Source organism: Chaetomium strumarium (assembly GCF_033439665.1).
Source record: "Chaetomium strumarium strain CBS 333.67 chromosome Unknown B0T15scaffold_2, whole genome shotgun sequence".
NCBI classification, from domain to species: Eukaryota; Fungi; Ascomycota; class Sordariomycetes; order Sordariales; family Chaetomiaceae; genus Chaetomium; species Chaetomium strumarium.
The window spans coordinates 1,645,960-1,664,778 of record NW_026944430.1 but is presented as its reverse complement, the minus strand read 5'-3'; the positions used below and the strand labels follow the sequence as shown (position 1 = coordinate 1,664,778).

Below are 18,819 nucleotides of genomic sequence, written 5' to 3'. Positions count from 1 at the left end.
CCCTCTTCCCAGTCCTGGTGCAGCTTCAGCTTCGACCACGGTTAGAACTTCAGTTGTCACATGCTGTTTATCACACGGTCACAATCCAGGTCCCTCCTGGCTCTGTGCAACATTCTCGCCTCGGCTCCTCGGATCCGAAGGACACTCACTTCGGGGATGCATATGCCAGACAGACTATGCAGAGATCACGCTGGAACCATCAGTCTCTGATTGTCCCTAACGATTTCCTCTTTGGTCGCCGAGTCTAGGAGGCTCTCTATTGTGCACTACATACAACTAGCCCGAGTGATTAGCAGTGCTTGGCCAGAGAGCTGAGCTGGGGAAATCTGGGGTTGCCTTGCTTCTCTTTGGCAGGTCAAGCTATATAATAAAAGCCAGGGGTATCCTACATAAACGCAGTTTGCTGAAGGGGCCGAGACCTCTTGGCGTGTTTGTCTGGTGGTGGACTCATCATTCAGGCTTAGCTCGATGGACGTGTAGGTATGATATCTTAGTTGACCGTGACTCCTGAAGCTAAGGGCGCCCCTATCTGCTTCCCCGCCGTTTACCCCTCCGTTTTCTGAGATCTGGAACGCCCGGCCCTCCGACCTAGTACAACGCAACACAGTGCAAGCCACACCGAGATGTTTACGATTTTACATCGTACCTGTCATTCGGAGACATGATGCCGAACCATACTTGTCAGCAAGACTGTCGCATTAGTTATAGCCACAAGAGGGAAGACTGCAGCGCAAATTTCGGGCGTCTCCAGCTGGTTACATCAACGCTATGACCTTCCTCACTGCTCCCAAGTTCTCACGCTTGTGGTTAAAGATATCAGCGCCTTACCTGTCCTTTCCCCACTGTGTAGTTATGGCTGCTCCCTATTGACGAATTTGGGAATTGGGCGCGATGTCGTTGGCTGCTACTGTAGGACTAGCGTGCGAAGGACGTTGCAGTAGACGGGGGTCTACTCCATCCAAGGTAACACTCTGAGCCCTGGTTCTCCGTGGACACGGTTCTGCCGCTGTTTCTTCGGTAATGGCTACATACACTAAGGAGCAATAAGCCTTCGCCTGGCCCGCTGCGCTCTCGGCCTAGTCCGGAGTTTCGATTTCAGAGTGGAATATCGTCGTATTCCTGTGTTCCAGTCCTATCTTGCAGAAATACCAAGCCACGCACGCTCTATCGGGCCTTCCTCACAAAGCTGGCCATGCTGTGCAACCATACCCCTGAATCTCCAAACACCTCCCGTTGAAGAAACTGCGTCAGCTCCGTGAGAGAGCGGTCCCTTAAAAGCGACATTACTCTGGAGTTGTTTCACCGAACAGTAGTGTCAGTAGTCAGCAAGAAAATGCCGCAGGGAGATGCCGGTAAGCGCCAAACGTTGTATGTATGCACTCCGTACACAGTTAGGTAGATCAGCAATAGGACTTCCTTGATAAGGGATTCTCTGGCTGCGCGCGGTCGATCCAAGCAGTTGCGCCGGGATATGAGTACCAGAGTAACTACGTTACAGTAGCTCGGTAGAGTGCTCTTCGGTTCACAGCCCAACACCGAACATGAACTGGGTCAGGATGCGATTACCGTGGATGATGCTTTGAAGCCTTCGTTTGCAGTGTTCGCACTGAATTCCATCCTCAAAGGTCGGTGAGGGTCGATATTGCCTCATATATTGCGGGTGGCCGCTTACACTAGGTACCCCCTATTCCAAACACCCACCTCCTCCTTCAAGCTGCTCCCCCTCCACCAGGGGACCGCGTTTCTCAGTCTCCACAACAAACTCATAACCCACCCTTAAATTCTCCACTCCGCTGAGCGCCCTCTCCACCATCGCCTCCCGCCGTTCGCAGACAAGCCTCCTCAGCGCCGCGACGAGGAACCCACTCACAACTTCCACCGCCCACCCCTCGGGAATCAGCTCCAGAACCTCCACTACGTCAAACCAACCCCCAAACCTCTCTAGCAACGCACTCGTCTGCTCTAGCCTCTCGTCCGGGTCGGACAAGGCGAGGAACTCCCCCAGCAAAATCCGAAATAACCGGGTTTGCTGCTCCCAGGTCGGGGGCAGGTCGCTGTCGCTGTCGCGGCGGTGACGGCGGGTTCCCGCGGGCGTGAGTGCTGCGGCACCGCGGATGCAGTAGGATACGGCGGTGTCATAGTCGCCGAGGCGGTGGACGAGAAGGCGGAGCACGGAGAGATGATTCCGTGAGCGGCCGGCGAGGATGAGTGACTCCGGGACGAGGAGGTGCTGCTGCTGGTGGAACCCCACGCCGTTGGCGTTCGTTTGATTCACTTCGGGTTGGGGCGGTGATGGACTTAGAGATAGTGTAGAGAGGGAGTCGTCGATACGCCGATAGATAGCGGAGGTATCGTAGTCATGTCCGCCGCCGAGAAGTTGGAGGAGCCGCAAGCGGCTCTGCCAGACTTCATTGTTGGGCGGAGCGTTGTCGGCGAGGAAGCGCAGGTAGGTTGGCTTTGGCGGTCGGAGAGCGCGGTATGTGTCGTAGGAAGCGGCGATGTTGTCCCGAGAGGCAGGGGAGGCCTGTAGGTCGGTGATGACAATGTCGAGGTAGTACGTGATGAGTTCGTTGACGTAGGATGTGTTGCCCTTGCCGAAGACGAGGTGCTCGAGGTAGTACTTCACGGCGTCTGGCGCCTTTTCTCGGAGGAGCGCGACGATCTGAGTGTGCTCGAATTTCGGTGCCTTCCCCTTCTCATCAGTGAACACTTGGACACCTAACTTGGGGTTGCGGCTGGCCAGCCACAGACCGTACTCTTGCACCAGCGCCCGGTTGCTGATGTTGGAGAGGTAGCTTCTGACACGCTGCTCCCCGTCGCCCAGCTCGCCGCCCCTGTCTTCCTCGCCCTCGATGATGCGCCTCCAGATCGCCAAAACGTCTGCGACCATCTTACGTTGTTGATACAGCCGGCTGAGGACAAATAGGCGGCGGTATGTCTCGAGAAGATCCACTGCTCTGTCAAAGCAGTCGACCCCATGGTCGACGAGATCGTAGAGCTCCTTCCGTACAGAACCCTGCCTGCCAGTCTGGCCCACCGGTGTGTCCTTGTCTAATTCCAGTAGCACCAACAGTAAGCACGCATCTACCGTTCGGAACACCTCATCAGGTATGCTGCCGAACCCCTTCTTCTTCCTCCAGGCCGTGAGAAAGCGTCTCAGGAACTGGAGGACATTGGGAGCCAAGGAGCTTATGCCTTGCACGACAAGCCCATCCGTCTCAGTCGAGATATAGCCATCGACGATGGTCTTGATTCCGCCATAGATCCAAATTCCCCTCCGGTTCACGACGATTTCGTTCCGCAGAGCCGGTATCAGGGACAGGACAACCCTAGCGTCCAAATCGCCTCCAACGAGATTTTCTTCCATGGTTGTCGTCTCCGCAGCCGTAAACGGAGGCTCGGGGGAGCTCAGGAACGTTGTTAGGAGCATGATGCTCGCTTTTTGCCTGATAAAGCCGAGAGTCATGAACTCGAGTTCTGTCGTCGCTTCCCGGTCTTTGATGGCGTCGAGCAAGGAAAGGAGCTGCCGCCTGGTCGGCACTTTGCTCGGACTCGCCTGCTTAGCATGGGACGCGGCAAGTTCGAGAGCAGAGTCGAGTTGTATCAACAGCGGGTTCCGAACTGCCCACCATATATCCGCGCCAGCCCAGACAGCCAAGCGGGACGGTGTCTTTGCCAGCCTCCGCACAAACTCTTCTCCTTCTTGGTTTCTCGTGGCCTCCCACCCTAGTGGTAGTTGTTCATCGTCTGATTGGTCGAACAGTTCCTTCTCCTGGGAGAGGCGCTGTATCGAGAGCGCAGTGCGAGAATCGTTGCTTTTCAGGGACATAGTCGGGGTATCTGGGTGGCTCTTGAAGGGGGAGAAGCGCCTCTGGCATAGTCGCTCGATAACGTCCTCGAACAACATCTCTTCGCTCTGCAGTAACGGTCGAATGCCGATTGGGGTGCTGGGGGTCGACTCTTTGGCGGCCGCGTGCCGCACCTCTAGCCACCACTTCGCCGGCTCGTCCTCGCCCACATTGATGTCAAAGCGCTGTATCTCGAGGCCATGATGTAGCCCATCCTCAAACTCCTTGGTCATCGATGCGAGGACGTAACCCTCCTCTTCGGCCCCAAGCGACGGTCGTGAGGAGGTGAGATCGGCTGACCCTGGATCAACGGCAATTTCACGCGGATATCTGTCAAACTCTAGTGTGGGGCGGGTCGGATCTCCGTCCAAGTTCACGAACATGCCAATGCCTGGGTCAAGTGGGCCGGTTCCGGTAACGAGGAGGAACTCTTCTGCAGAAGGGGACACAATATGTGGTTTGAGAAAGACGGAGCCAGGTTTTGGGGACGCCATCGTCGTCTGTATTGGGGGTGTTGCTGTTCGTGGAGGGGTCCTGGAAGCGGCAGGCTGTGAGTTTGCAGGGTCCTGCGGAGGAGCGGGTAGAGGTTTGTCCGTCGGCGCCGGGCTGCGGGGTGGGGCCGGCGCGTCGGAGGCTTGGAAGACGGGGTCATCTGCTTCTCCGGGTTGTCGGTCATTTCTCCGCATACCGGAGATGAAGTCGCCCAAGCTCGTGCTCCGGGAATGGCCGTGGGAACTAGCCGGGGCACGCGACGTCGCTGATGAGGCACTCCTAGACAGGCCGCCGTCTGCGGGATTAGCGATATTCTGGGCCTGGCCAAATGCGCCGCCGTCCGGCTGTGAGTCATCTAAAGATGATATGCTCATCAGAGGAATCTTGAGCTGCCGGTCGACGTCCAGGAGAGAATAACTCCTGGAATCAGCAACGCAGGCGATGGAATCGCGGCGCACTGTCAGGGTGCTCCCGGCGAAATCGATCTTCTGTAAGTCGCGTCAGAACAGTCATCGATGGAAGGCATAAAGTGTAGGAGCCTACTCTAATGACACGGGCATCCTCTTCCCCTATCCTGACCACCTGTATGCGGCGGTTTAGCGACAGGAGAATGGTAACCCCGGCTGGTCTCTCGTCGCTGCCGCCGCTGACGCCCTCATTCAAGTCCACGCCGCCGATCCAATTGCAATTCCTCACCTGGGTCGCGCCATACACGGGGCTGAGCTCGGGCAGCGAGTAGAAGGTAACAGTCCAGTTGCACAAGACACATGCCTTGCCCACCCTCGGCAGAAGCAGGATCTGCTGCACGCCCGGGCGTGAGCCATTGAAGCCGCCGGCAGGTTCAGAGTAGACGGGAGGGAGACGGGACGCGAGGATGAAGGTGACAGCGCTGCTGGAATCGCCGGGGTCGGGAGGGATGCGGAAGAAGTGGAGGAGCTCCGAGGCGCTGGTGCCGACGTAGAGGTTCCCGTCTGCGACGACCGGTCAGCAGGGCCAGAGGTACATCCACAACCAAGGGTTCAGCAGCTTATACCAAAATAATCGACGCAGTTTATCCTCACATCTCCATCGCTGCCGTCGACAGATAGCGGTACGTCGAGGAGCAGGGGGCGCAATGTGTACGGATGAGCTCCCGGGAGTGCTACTGCTGCCTTGCTTTGCTTCCTCTGCGGGTCGGATGCCATGGCGCATCGCGAACCATTGTCGCCCGCAGTAGATGCACGAATCACCGGGGTTGCAGTGCGCGTGTTCGTCTCGATCGTCGTGTGCTGCGAGCCGACGCCGTCACATGGTGGGCCAGGACGGAAGCTTCAAGACGCTGGAGGTGCAAGGCAGCTGCGTACCCCTGGTCCCCTGGGCTGCATCCCCGTGCCCCCATTGGTGATAAGGTTAGCGCAGCCCCACTAATCCAGCCGCAGCTTGGGTCCGTCTTGGCGATCCTGCGGCCAGTCTTCGTCGACTTTCAACTTGGTTTCAGTTACCTTATCTGCAACGCAGAAACGTCAAAACGCAATCACCAACGCGGAGTCAAGTTGATGCCAGCCACACCGAAACCTTGGGCTCGCTGGCGCGCCGGGTAGTGCCTCCGTAGATTGTGCAAACAAACGCAACTCAATGGCGGAAAGAAACAGCATAGACGCTCCGGGCGCGGGGGGGCCCGCGCCAACATCGCCCACCACGACCAGCTCAGTCAATAAGTTCCAGAGCGCCATCTCGCAATGGCGGAGTGCGTTAAGGCTTCTCATCATGCTCCGAGGCCTACGGTCTATCTAACGCGCCGTGTAGGTCTCGATTTCACGACGCTCGTTTCCGGCCTAGACAACACGGCATCCGAGATCGTGGCCTTTCAGCGGGATTCGACCGTACAACGGAAGGATCTGGCGCAGAAAACCAAAGACTTCAGAAAGCTGGATGAAGCCAGCAAGCTTACCGAAATCAAGGGCTTGCTCAAGGGTACGCTCCTTGGTCCGGGCATGCTCAACTTGCGCGGGTTGGGACTAACCCAGGCACAGCCTATCAAACCTTCATCGACCTCCTGACCAACCATTCCAAGTCTGTCAACTCGGCCTTTCTACACGCCTACACGTCATTGTCCGAGGCGCCAGACCCGTATCCGCTGCTTGAAGCCTCGGTGGATTCGATGCTGGTCTCGGAAGACACTTTACCGAAGCTTAGCCAAGAGAACCAGCATCTGCAAGAGACCGTGTCCCGGCTGACCACCCAACTCGAGGACACCGAATCTCGATTACAAACAGAACGCGACGCGAGGAAGAAACTCGAGGGGAGTCTCGAGAGCAAGGTCAAGGAGGTCGAGGAGTCATGGACGGCTGTACTGGAGGAGAAGAAGGACAATTGGGCCGCCAAGGAGAAAGCGCTGGAGGACAAAATCGAAAACCAGGATCGTCTCCTCAACGAGATCAAGGCTAGCTACGAAGTCAATCAGCGTCTGGGAAAGTCCGATGATGCGGAGGAGGGCCAACGAGGATATGTCACAAGCGCGGAGCTCGAGATGGTGAACTCCGACCTGGAGCGGACGAGCGCACGACTTGCGGATATGGAGGCCCGTAACGAACAGCTGCGGTTGGAACTGGCCCAGGCCAAGTCACAGGTACCGACCCAACCCTCGACAGCCTTGGAGGACGACCCGGGTTACATGCGGGTGAGGTCAGAGAACTCATCCTTGATTCGAAAGCTTGATGCGGCGAGGGTGGAAAAGGAAGGCTTAAAAAGGGACTGGGACGCCAAACTTCGGGGGCTCGAAAGAGAGGCTGCCTTGCTCAGGAATGAGAGGGACAACCTGAAAGCGAAGGTGCAGAAATGGAGTGACTATGACGAGGTCAAGCAGGAGCTCGAAGTCTTGAAAAGCATCGAGTTTTCGACAGGTGAGGACGAGGACGTGCGGGATGTTGCCGTTGGCGACGACAGCGCCGCAACCAAGGCAAAGGGAGACACACTCGAACAGCTGCTCCTGGCCCGAAACAAGAAGCTAAGCGACGAGCTCACCATCCTGCGGGTGTCACACCAAGACCTGCAAAGCAGGCTCCAGACACTACAAGGCGAACTCTCCCGGACAAACGCCGAGCTCGAGAAGTCCCAAAGCTTGAACGAAAAGCTTGAAAACGAGCTTTCCACCATTCAAACGGAGGCACCCAACGCCTTCCCCTCGGGCGCCTCCGTCGCGGGCACCTACATAAGCCGCTACACCCCGTCCATCGCGCCCGGCCGTAAGGGAGGCCGAACCTCGCCCACTTCATCCATCATCAGCGGCTTCAACCCTCGCGACCTGTCCGACGACAGGCCTGCGGGCATGGGCGGCGGTTCAGGCATTCTGCCCATGGTCACGGCTCAGCGTGACCGCTTCAAGAAGCGCAACGCGCAGCTTGAGCAGGAACTCTCCGAAACGCACCGCACTGTCTCCCAACTCAGGCAGGAAATCGCCGCGCTGCAGCGCGACAACCTCAACCTCTACGAGAAGACACGCTACGTATCCACCTACAACCGCTCCGGGCCCGTCGCAACGACATCCTCCTCCTCGGCGTACGCCGCCAACCCCAATCCGTCCGCCATCTCTATCTCCTCCCCAAGCTCCCCTGGCGGCGGCCCAACCGGCGGGATCGCGCTGGACAGGTACCGCAAGGCGTACGAGTCCAACCTCTCACCCTTCGCGGCCTTCAGAGGGCGCGAATCGGCGCGGGCGTACAAAAGGATGAGCGTACCCGAGAGGATGGTGTACTCGGTTGCGCGGATGGTGCTAGCGAGCCGCACGAGTAGGAACCTGTTCGCGCTTTACTGCGTTGCGCTGCACCTGCTGGTGTTTTTCTCGCTGTACTGGATGGGGACCGCAGACATGGATAGGAGCATGGTGGGTGCGGCGGCTATGGCTGCTGGTGCTGGCGCCCACAAGATCCCTGTTGCGGCCGGTGGTGGTGGTGGTAGTGGTGGAGGGTGGGAGAAGGAGGGGTTGAGTGGGTGATGGTCACATGGCGATCGCCGGAGACGGAGTCGGAGTTGGAAGGGCACTGAAGAGAATGACGTGTGCCTGAGTCCCTCCATGAACGTGCAATATAGGGAAGAGATGTGAGTGGCTAGCCAGCCCGCTGAGATGCTGCAATCTCGGAAGCCGGGAGGGCAGGCGAAAAAGACCAGCTGTCTCGGCGGCGGCTGCTTAGACAGAGAGTCCCGCGATTGGCCCTGATCATGGCCCGCTATATCTCACATGGTGTTGCCGATATGGGCGGCAATCAGGTAGCATTGTGTATTATACCTTGGCCGAGGTGTTGAGGTTGTGTCTATTACAGAGGGGGAGTAAGACGTGGATATCATCGGCCACAGCTATTGAGAGCCGGGAGTTCTACGGAAGAGCGATGAAAGACGGGTTTCACGACGGATTGGAAGTATCTAGTTCAGTGTAATATTTTCGGAGATCAACCGCCGTATCCCGTCGCCGCGTCTTACAGACAGGGCGTGACTTGTAAGTCAGCGAAAACTGGAGACTCTCTCAAGATGATAAAAGAAATAGTCTGGTAAATCCTCTCACGACTCCGTGCCGACTATCCGTCGCTGGAGGTCCGTACCACCTCCATCCTCTCCGCATCTAGGTAGAGCAGAGCCTTCACCGCGGGCGGTCGGTGGAGTCTGCTAGAACCCGCAATCGAAGCTCTCGCCGTCCCAGGCGCCCGCAACGACAAACGCGGGAAGTAAAGCCGAGCACCGGATTGCAAGGGATCGGATATGCACAATGCACAACTACCTGACGCAAGCCCCAGGCCGCTCCTGGCGGCCAGCGTCTATTTTCTGCGGGTCAGGCTCGCCAAGGTTGCGGACGCGGGCGAGGGAGCAAGCGATGACAGGCTGCCAATGCTGCTTGGAGGATTGGATGGATATTGAGTGGAGATCCTAAAAGGCCAAGCTTTTTGCCCCGCTTTCAATCGCGGCTAGCGAGCACTCTGTTGCAAACTGGCAGCTGGACGGGATGCTCAAGCGTACGTAGTGAGATGATGCCCTGGGGCAATCATTGCAAGAAGTTGACCTTGATGAGTCCAGTCGGCCTCGTCATCTCATCCAATATGATTCCAGTACCGTGTAAGACCGCTCCGAGAAAAGAACGGATGCTGACTCTTCCGCTGTTGTACCCGCTCTTCGAAAGGAAGAAGCTTTCCCCATCAAATTTAGCCCCGCGGAATACAACACTGGCGGTGGCGAGAGGATGCAGAAAGAGATCTCGGATAGGATCTGGGATCCAAAGAAAATCCGCTTGGCAGAAAGAGAGTGTTAATTACCTAGATCATTTGGGTGGATTCCAAGTTGCTTCCGCGGCTACAACATTGGACAAGGGAGCGAATCGAGGCGAGTCGGGCGGCTAACAGATGCAGAAGAACGGTTGGTCGCGGTAAAGAATGTGGGCAAAAATAGCTCAGTGAACGGAAGGGCGGGACTTTGTGGGCTAATTTGTGGGGGTTTAACCCATTTTCATGCTTCCGCTGGAAACGAGATGTGTTACTCACGCCCTCCCGGTTGGGACGGGCTTCTGATTTCTAGCTATTAACGGTAACGGTGCCTCGCTGATGTCGCGATGGGATCAATACCAGGTAAGGTACTATATGGCCGAGGTATTGTGAGCAAGGCTCGTTCCCCTGGTAGCCGAGATATCTGCATACTTCCACTACCTAAGTACGATCGTGAACCTCTTCTAATGACCGGAAGCGCTGAAGAATCTGGGTCTTGGGTTCAGATCCAGGTCCCGACAAGGTCAGGTAGTAATAGAGCTACTAGTATTCATACTCACCATGTTTTGTCCTAATACATCCTAGTTATCAATCTATGGGCTCGAAGTATTGTATACATGCCTGTAACTGTGTTGTGAGAGCATACCGTTATGTATTAGATTCTGAAGACTACTATTGTCCCTCCGGTCTTGTAGCACTCGCTTCTCATCCAGTTCGCTAGATAGGTAAGGTATCGTACCTTAGTCATACAGTATTGTACACACTGTCATATTAATGCTAGGTATTTCTAATCCATATTTCTATATGGAACAGCGCCATCACCTTGATAACTTCCCACTGCGATCTTTGATATAGACTTTCGGTCCTACATTCCTTTTCCACCCCTTCCATTCAGAGGGGTGTATCAATGAACCTCAAAAAGACAAGGTCGAGTGGGGAACGTTTGCTGGGGTGCGACAGGACAGGGTTAGCCAGCCCCTCCAATGTTCAACAGGACTGTCCAGTAGCCAGTCAGATCACGGTGTTTGGATTACAGGGATGGCGTTGCTGTTTGTCGGCGGCTGCCCACCGGACTAGCGATAGCTTGCATTCAGAGTCCCGTTCATAGAGTGCCATTACTGTGTAAGTAGCTCAGGTACCGTACCGGACGGAACCAGTGCAACCCGCGTGGCTCTTGCGGCGCCTGGGCGCCCTGCGGGTGTGCCGCTCCGTGAGCAACTATAATAGCCTCCAGCCTCCCTCGAGGGTGTGGCATCCGAAGCCGCTGTACCTTACTCTACCTAAGCATATACTATCTGGTCAGATCCCTTTCGGGTCGGCCTCATTTCTTCCATTTTCCTGGCGTTCTTTTTCTATTTCCTTCTCTGGGTCTAAATCTGCTACTCCGGTTCTGGGTTTCCTTCTTAGCTACGTGATACCCCTCCATCGATCTGCGATCCGGTTGCCTTCCTGCACGAACCAACTCGACCACACCTAACTTGAACCATGCACGCCTCACTCTTGTTCCTGTCGACGCTTGGTGTCTCCGTCTGGGCTGCTCCTACCTACCCCAGGATCGACGCAGACGCCTCCGTCCCAGACAGCATTCGTACCGTCTCCGAGTACTTCAACCTGTTGGCTACCAAGGTCCGAGAGAGCCGGTTACAGGACGCCGTACCCGTTTGCGACCTTTCTCATCTTTCCCTCCCAGCCGGTACGGTCATCCTCAACCGCACTCACCGTAACCATCGTACTGACAAGCCCCCAGCCGCATCCGGCCTCCCACCACCGTCCGAAGGCGTGACCCTCAAGCACATCGCCATTGGCCGCGGCACCCAAAACTATACCTGCAACACCAACAACCCCAGCGAAGCTCCCAAAGCCGTCGGCGCGGTCGCAACTCTCTACAACGCCTCCTGCATTGTAGCCACCAACGCGGACCTCGCCACCACGCTCGCCCGCGCTTCGCTGCATTTCCAGCTCTCGCAGAGTGAGGCCACCCAAAAGCTAGCCCCATCCAATCTCGCCATCAGCGGCCGCCACTTCTTCACGGGCGACGGCACCCCGTTCTTCAACCTAGATGTGTCCGCGGCGTGGAAACTAGGCGAGATTCCGTGCGGCAAGAACGGCAGCATGCCCGCGCCGGCAGACGCTCCGAAAGGCCTGGCTGGCGAGACAGCCGTGCCGTGGCTCAAGTTGAACGCCAAGCAGGGTGCCACAGGGGGGCTGCAGGAGGTGTACCGCGTCCAGACGGTGGGCGGGAGCGCACCCACGACATGTGACGGGATGCCGGCGAGTTTTGAGGTGCAGTATGCTACAGAGTGAGTACTACCCAACGCCCAGCCTCGACATGCCAACACAGCAAGAGGCACATGGATGCTAACCTGCCGATAGATACTGGTTCTATGCCAAGTAGGCTGCGGGTAGCTGTCAGCAAGAGGGAAACTGTATCATTCCAGGTATATGCATTATTCCTTGCATATCGCATTCCAATATCGCGGGCGTTGGCGGCAATCGGGGGGGTTATCTGTATTTGAGTTATTACTTCGCTGGTCGCATTGGCACCTTAATGACGAAGTTCCTTGCTTTTGCCAGGGGCAGATAGGAACGGTGGCGATGGCACATTCAACGTCCGGCCCGGTGAAACATATCCTTGGGACAAGTTTGTATATAGGTACCGCAGAGTAAGGGACATACCAGCACCTGATGGTTTAATGCTCCAGCAAACAATCGATGCATTGAGGTTCATCATGACTGAATTTTGACCAGGTGCAACAGGTGAGCGACCCGGCATATACATCTCACCAGCATCGACTCATTCATTGTCTTTGAGTCCAAATCGTAGTCGGAGGGCCGAATACATTGATTGAACAGGCCGGTGAACACAGTATGAGCCATCTGGTCGGTCAAGATGAAAAGGAGATTTGACTAGGCCGATACCTCCTGGATGTGGAACGGGGAAACAGTGCCATGCCCCGCTTAGCAACTGTATTCCCGTTAGGAGCAACACCCGATAGTTACAGAAAATCGGCGGACAAGGTCATGCACGGATCATATTCCACCGTTACTGCAATTATCCAATTTGCTGGTTCTTGTGCCTGTTCCCGATAACTAGGTACAGTACTAGGAAAACTAGTACCTGACCTGATCTCGAAACTAAACTTCAAGATCAGATGGGAAGAAACAGCTTACTACAGACATCGGACCGGACGGCATCTTGAACCCTCCAATCCATTGTAACCGTCACAGTGTTGATTCAGCCCCAGAGAGAAAGGCGGTTTAGGCACCCAAGCCGGCCTAAATTTCGCGGAATGCAGCCTGCAGTCTCTCTGTTTTCAACACGCTTCCGATTTGTGTGCCGAAAGCAAACCTCTGTTCAACTGATTGTTCTCTCCGCTCAATTCTGGCCCTCCAGGAAGTGTCACCAAGCGACAGTAGCTGCCCTTATTTTTAACCATCTCATACGCTGGAAAACCCACCTTGACGGCGGCTCGGGCTGTTCAACATCTGTCAAAAAAAGGCGAAGTTTGGGCACCGAGAAGCAGCTTCCCCCGGATCTATCACTGTATTCATCACAGTTGCAACCACAGGAAATTCGTATGTACCATCTCCTGGACTCTAACTCATCGCCACTGACCCGAGGCTCAGTGTCTGGACCACTGGGGGAGGACAGGATAGCTCATGTGATTGATGAGCCTGTACAATACCTATTCAGATTATTGTCGGCGAAGAGGGTCTCATCATTACCGTTCACGAACATGGACACCTATCGGCCATGGGACTGGCGCCAGCAATGGGGGACGGGCTATCCCCCTCCGATACCGAACGATATGAATTCGTTCGCCTACTTCATCGACCCCAACTCCGGCCGGGGTCAGCCGGTTTCTCAACCCTGTGGCCCTTCAGGTAACCAGCCGCGTCTACAGGACGATGGCCGAGAGCGACCCCAAGGGTTCTTCCAACACCCGTCACCAGGCTGGCCTGTCCCTCCCACCGGCCAACAACCCCAGCAGAACGACGTCCGGGCTCGGGGTAAAGAGCGGTACCTGACGCCCAGCCAAAGACGTAGACAGCAGAGACAGAGACGACGGGCCAACGAACAATCGGGAGAACGACGGGCCCCTACCCCATCTTGGTCATTTACAGGGCAGGGGTCACTCCCTTTCCCCGTGGATAACCCGAGCTTTGGCCCTTTTGCCTCCACCAGACCCATGCGTCGGAACGACGCCCATTTCCGCACCTCGTCCGAAGTCACTACCACAGCCGTCCTTCCTCCCCGGCCTGTACCACGCGGAAACGGACACCCACCACCCAACCAGGGAGACCGAGACCCGATCACGCCGCCCTCCGCCGCCTCGGGCGGCATCCCGGAGCCGACCGCGGCGTACCTAGTGCGCGCCTCCTTTGCCCCTATGTTGCGGACATCCCCGCAGCCGCTGCTGGTGGTGATCGACCTCAACGGCACGCTGCTCCACCGCCCGCAAAAGCGAGCCGCCACCAAGTTTGTCGAGCGCCCCCTCGCGCGCGCCTTCCTGGAGCGCTGCATCGACAAGCACCGCGTGGTGATCTGGTCGTCGGCGCGACCCGAGAATGTGCGGCACATGTGCGCGCGGCTGCTGACTCCCGAGTACGCGTCGCGGGTGGTGGCCGTCTGGGGCCGCGACCGCTTCGGTCTCTCGCCGAGCGACTACAACCGGCGAACGCAGTGCTACAAGCGCCTCACGCGGCTGTGGGAGGATTCCGTTGTGCGCGCGTCGCACCCCCTTGCCGAGCAAGGCGGCATGTGGAATCAGGGCAACACGGTGTTGATCGACGACAGCGCTGAGAAGGCTCGCAGCGAGCCGCACAATGCAGTGACGCTTCCCGAGTTTGTTGGGGATATGAATGAGGATCCGCAGGTCCTCACGCTGGTGGAGGAGTATCTTGAGACGCTAGCCTGGCAGACGGATGTCAGCACATATATCCGGTCGCGACCGTTTGTGGTGGGACGCAGCGGAGCGGCAGTCGCTGTTCAGAAGGAGGGCTGAAACGGAGATTGGTAGAAGGAGGAGGGAATTGGGCTTTGTCAATGCTCTCCATGCGTTCAGGGGTCTTCAGGGTATAGAAAGGACAATGCTGGCTTGATACCCCTTCTCATACCACAAAGGATTCATAGATCTCATGTAGATGTTATGTAGATCTCAACACGTCAACGTCATCTGGCAACATGCCCCGCGATTGCGGTAGCTTGGGATCTATTTAGTCGACCCTTTCAATGCTCGACTACCCTACCGGAGATATCAACGCACAATGAACCACCAACGGACCCAAACCCGTCCCGCAATTCCCGTCCATTCCGGTCATCAGTCATATACCATATACCGCCCTTCCGGTATTACAGTCTGCTCAGATTTTCTTTGTTTATTTGAGGACCTTGCCGGCGGCGTGCGGGTACTCCTTGCCGTTGACAGTGATGGGCTTGCCATAGTCCCAGTGAAGCTCAACAAGCTCGCGGTCCTCAGGCTTGCTGGGATCCAGCTTGGTGAACTCGTAGCTCTCATAGTCGGGAGCGACGTCAAAGACGGGCAGGTAGTCCTGACCCCGGACTACGAAGGCGCCTTGAATGACGGAGTCGTTGCTCTTACCGAACACCGAGGCGCAGCCAAAGAAGTACTTGCGGGAAGCCTCCAGGCGGTTGTTGAAGCCAGTGATGAGGTTGCTCGACATGAAAGTGAGAGTGAGCTCATCGTTGTACTTGTAGTCAACCTTCCAGAGCGAGTATTCATCGAAGTTGACGTTCTCCCAGAACCACTTGAGGGCAGTGGCGGCGTCGGAATTGGAGTACTGGCGCTTCCACTCGTCAAGGGGGAGAGAGGCCTTAGGGAGGGCCTCAAGGGGGTGCTTTGGCTTGGGCGCCTCAGCGGGCTTCTCTTCCTCCTCCTCAGCCTGCGGCTTAGCAGCCGGCTTGGCAGCCTCCTTCTTGGGCTGCTCAGCCTTCTTCGGGGGAACGTTGGTCAACTTGGGGGTATCGAGGAGAGAAAAGGGGGCAGCAACGGCAGAGTAGATGGGCTGGTTGTAGACGGTCTCATACCAGCGCGAGACGTTGGGGTTCTGCTGGCGCCACTCCTTGTCGAAGAAGTACTCGAAGCCCCGGGAGATGATACCGGTGGAGAAGATGTCAGCCAGGGTGATGCGCTCGCCGACAAGGTAGGTATGGTCACGGAGGTGAGCCTCGACGACGGAGATCACATCAAGAGCGGCTTTCCGGGAGTCCTCGACAGCCTTCTTGTTGTAGGGATCCTTGCCGAGGAGAGGGCGGAACCAGCCACCGAGCTTGGGCAGCACTTCGCTGTTGAAGAAGGACATCCACCTCAGAATCGACGCATAGCTACCGGCGAAGTTAGCGAAATGGTTGGCTCACACGTTCCGCGGACGAACTTACTCCTGCTTGGTCTTGCCCAGGAGGGTAGTCTTCTCGTTCTGGGAGGTAACTGGGAATCGTTAGCGTGGAGCTTGAGAGAGGCGCCAGCAATAACAACACCCAAAGCCGAAAAACAAGACAGTCAGAAGTTAGAACCAAGTCAACACCATTATGTCAGATAGGGATAACTGTCATAGAGAATGTCTAGGTCATCATTGTCGTGGGCGGGGTAGCCTAAAGGAGCTCAGGGGAACAGGGCGGGGCAGGCCCAAGCAGGGCGCGGAGTGCCACATACCGTAGACAGCGACAGCGATGCACTCAGTGAGCACAAAACCATCAGCGCCGACGAAGGTCGGGACCTTATGGAGCGGGTTGGCCTTGAGAAATTCCTCGGTCGGCTGCTTGGTATCGACCTCGACCTCCTCAAGCTCGAGGTTGTTGGCCTTCGCGACAGCGCGGATGGCCGTGGAGCGGGGGTTGCCCTGAGTCGTGAAAATCAGCAATGGCGGTCCAAGCAAGCAAAAAGCGAGTCGCAAGTAGGATACAACATACCGCGTAGGTGTAGAGCTTTCCGAACGCCATCTTTGCTTGTGATGCAGACGCGAACTGGCAGGAGACTGATGGTTCGAGGAGTTGAGTGAAATGGTGAATCACAAGAAAATTTATGTGGCGGGGTAGTTGAGAGGTGGGCGTGGTGGGGTTCAAGTTCAAGGCTTCAAGCTCCATGGCAGGTTGTCCACGGCCCCGCTCAGGATGCTCTGAATGGTTGGGCCGCAATCTGGCTCGAGCACCTCGTCACGGTAAAATTTCCTGCGAAATGGTTCCGCCGAGGGCCGCACCCAAAACGTTCCTGCCCGGCGCGACCCCGAGCATGACGGGAGACGCGGGCGTGAAATGATGGCATCCTCAAGACAAGGGCTTAGCTCAGCCATCCGTGGCATTTCTAGGAGACTCAACGGGGGAAAATGGCAGGCTCTCGAACAACAATTCCAATCACTGCGGCTTAGTCCTTCGCTTATCAGGGGAAGACGGTGCTTGTCTACCGAGTCGGAGCCAAACCAACTGGCAGGACAGCCGCCCATTACCGCCGCCCCCGAAATCGACGTCGATGTCCTGGTCAAGCGCTACCGGATTGCCAAGCATGCCCGGCCCGTTCCTGTATCGCCATCCTACTTCTCGCGGACACCGACGTTCAATGACCGGTACCTAGCCCTCGAGAAGCTGGCCAAGACTTACGCCAACCTCCCCGTGATCCCAGCCGCTGATGCAGAGCGCGTCGCCTGGAAGACACTCGCCGATTTGCGTCAGTCCTTTGGCGAGCCGGTGAAAGCGACCGACTACGTCAAGTGCCTCGCCATCGTCAAGAGGTTGCATCTGATCCATCCCGGGCTGAAGCCGAATGCGGTTACGGAGGCTCTACAAGACTTCAAGCGCGATGTGCAGGCCTTCCTCAACGTTCCCAAGCCGATACCCATCGACAAGTTTGGCCGAGCACTCGGGGTCGGCAGGAGAAAGGCCTCAACAGCCCGCGCCTTTGTTGTTGAGGGCGACGGCCAGGTTCTGGTCAACGGCAAGACGTTGGCAGACTATTTCGGTCGGATCCATGACAGAGAAAGCGCCGTCTGGGCTCTGCATGCGACAAATCGCATCGACAAGTACAATGTGTGGGCGCGGGTAGAAGGTGGTGGCACCACCGGGCAGGCGGAAGCTCTCACGCTGGCAATTGCGAAGGCTCTCCTCGCCCACGAACCCGCTCTGAAGCCGGCATTAAGAAGAGGTGAGATTCCGTTTGACTGGCTACTCCAACTATGGTGGATTATGCTAACACTTGTTGTTCCACTAGCTGGCTGTGTCACACGCGACCCGAGGAGAGTGGAGAGGAAGAAGCATGGCCGTGTGAAGGCGAGAAAGGGACCTACATGGGTCAAGAGATAGTCAGGTGGCGCGGCTGTAGTGCTGCCTCGGACCTGCATCGACGAGCGTGCCCTGTAGGCGACCACCTGCTATATTTTGCCTTCTGTAAGCTTATGCTACTATCACGCTGCAGCGCGAATAACTGTATAATACGAATCCCTGGATATTCCAGATCTGAATTCGCGACCGAGATGTGACGGGGGGATGGATCTTTCTCAAGCCTGCCGGAGTGGTGGACGCAAGTGGCGTGAACTCATCCGCGGCGGCGATGAATTGAAGCTCCGGGGGGAGTTGCAGACCGTCGGTTGTAACTACCCTGAAGGGGGTTTCGGTGTGTGCATGAAACCATGGGTACCTACTCTACCTTCTTTAGGTAGGTAGGTCGGGAATGTGGTCCAATGCTCGAGTACGCTCGCCGCTCGCCGCGCTGTCGCGGCCGGAGATGCGAATACCTGCAGGGGAGTAGGTGCACGTCTGGCAGTTGGTCTGAGGCCCTGGGCGGACGATACGCAGGTCCGATGCAAGGCTACCAATGTCTGTGTTGGGTTACGAGCATTGAATGGACGATACCAGGGCAGCACTCTCCGAGTTATGCCCAACACCGTATCACACGTCGCCTGCACATGCATGCTGCATTGGCTTGACAGCCCTACCAGTCTGCTCCACTTTGATGGCAGTCGTCGGCCAGATCCCGGCATTCCTTTCGTGCCAATCCCCAGCGCTGTGTGGGCGTGGTGGGCCAGCTCTCATGGTCCCAGGGCGTTCGACACGTTCGACGAGCCGGGCTGTTCATGGCCTCTGACAAACATCCCGGAAGAGCTGCACAGGCCAGACTCAGCCAAAGTTTCCAGCCTTTGTATATATATCCGTAGATGGGCGCGCAACGAAAAGCATGATATACGGCCCTACCCGACCTTACCTCTGGCTGCCATCGGCACCCTCTCCAGCTCCCGTCACTCAA

General features: G+C 56.8%; 6 protein-coding genes across 6 annotated transcripts; 4 read left to right on the top strand and 2 right to left on the bottom strand.

Annotated features, from left to right (window-relative positions):
- Nucleotides 1-1,684: 1,684 nt before the first annotated feature.
- Nucleotides 1,685-5,524, bottom strand: B0T15DRAFT_392556 (uncharacterized protein; the record flags this gene model as incomplete). Its single annotated transcript, XM_062864639.1, has 3 exons — nt 1,685-4,828; nt 4,884-5,311; nt 5,374-5,524. The coding sequence occupies 3 exons, from the start codon at nt 5,522-5,524 to the stop codon at nt 1,685-1,687; spliced, it is 3,723 nt and encodes a 1,240-aa protein (XP_062723997.1).
- Nucleotides 5,525-5,816: 292 nt separating this feature from the next.
- On the top strand, nt 5,817-8,313 carry B0T15DRAFT_428929 (CASP C terminal-domain-containing protein; the record flags this gene model as incomplete). The annotated part of the gene is made up of 3 exons (XM_062865697.1): nt 5,817-6,066; nt 6,126-6,293; nt 6,353-8,313. The coding sequence occupies exons 1-3, from the start codon at nt 5,955-5,957 to the stop codon at nt 8,311-8,313; spliced, it is 2,241 nt and encodes a 746-aa protein (XP_062723996.1). The 5' UTR covers nt 5,817-5,954.
- A 2,559-nt stretch (nt 8,314-10,872) lies between these two features.
- B0T15DRAFT_101601 (uncharacterized protein) lies at nt 10,873-11,940 on the top strand. Its single transcript, XM_062861363.1, has one exon. The coding sequence runs from the start codon at nt 11,051-11,053 to the stop codon at nt 11,867-11,869; it is 819 nt and encodes a 272-aa protein (XP_062723995.1). The 5' UTR covers nt 10,873-11,050; the 3' UTR covers nt 11,870-11,940.
- A 674-nt stretch (nt 11,941-12,614) lies between these two features.
- B0T15DRAFT_523814 (HAD-like domain-containing protein) lies at nt 12,615-14,741 on the top strand. Its single transcript, XM_062868726.1, has 2 exons — nt 12,615-13,141; nt 13,193-14,741. Exons 1-2 carry the CDS (start codon nt 12,856-12,858, stop codon nt 14,569-14,571), a joined length of 1,665 nt encoding a protein of 554 aa, XP_062723994.1. The 5' UTR covers nt 12,615-12,855; the 3' UTR covers nt 14,572-14,741.
- Nucleotides 14,742-16,688, bottom strand: B0T15DRAFT_523812 (uncharacterized protein). The gene is made up of 4 exons (XM_062868725.1): nt 16,497-16,688; nt 16,240-16,426; nt 15,966-16,014; nt 14,742-15,911 (listed from the first exon to the last, which is right to left on the bottom strand). The coding sequence occupies exons 1-4, from the start codon at nt 16,668-16,670 to the stop codon at nt 14,945-14,947; spliced, it is 1,377 nt and encodes a 458-aa protein (XP_062723993.1). The 5' UTR covers nt 16,671-16,688; the 3' UTR covers nt 14,742-14,944.
- Nucleotides 16,689-16,841: 153 nt separating this feature from the next.
- On the top strand, nt 16,842-17,879 carry B0T15DRAFT_390517 (ribosomal protein S5 domain 2-type protein; the record flags this gene model as incomplete). Its single annotated transcript, XM_062864545.1, has 2 exons — nt 16,842-17,721; nt 17,788-17,879. 2 exons carry the CDS (start codon nt 16,842-16,844, stop codon nt 17,877-17,879), a joined length of 972 nt encoding a protein of 323 aa, XP_062723992.1.
- Between the last annotated feature and the right edge of the window lie 940 nt (nt 17,880-18,819).

What these genes read in the sequence shown, in the direction of transcription:
- B0T15DRAFT_523814 (XM_062868726.1), top strand. Translation starts at nt 12,856, where the DNA reads ATGCAGCCTGCAGTCTCTCTGTTTTCAACACGCTTCCGATTTGTGTGC. An exon ending in GTTGCAACCACAGGAAATTC is followed by an intron (nt 13,142 to 13,192) that starts GTATGTACCATC and finishes CCCGAGGCTCAG; the next exon opens with TGTCTGGACCACTGGGGGAG.
- B0T15DRAFT_523812 (XM_062868725.1), bottom strand. Translation starts at nt 16,670, where the DNA reads ATGGAGCTTGAAGCCTTGAACTTGAACCCCACCACGCCCACCTCTCAA. An exon ending in GAAAGCTCTACACCTACGCG is followed by an intron (nt 16,427 to 16,496) that starts GTATGTTGTATC and finishes TTCACGACTCAG; the next exon opens with GGCAACCCCCGCTCCACGGC. An exon ending in CATCGCTGTCGCTGTCTACG is followed by an intron (nt 16,015 to 16,239) that starts GTATGTGGCACT and finishes AACGATTCCCAG; the next exon opens with TTACCTCCCAGAACGAGAAG.
- B0T15DRAFT_101601 (XM_062861363.1), top strand. Translation starts at nt 11,051, where the DNA reads ATGCACGCCTCACTCTTGTTCCTGTCGACGCTTGGTGTCTCCGTCTGG.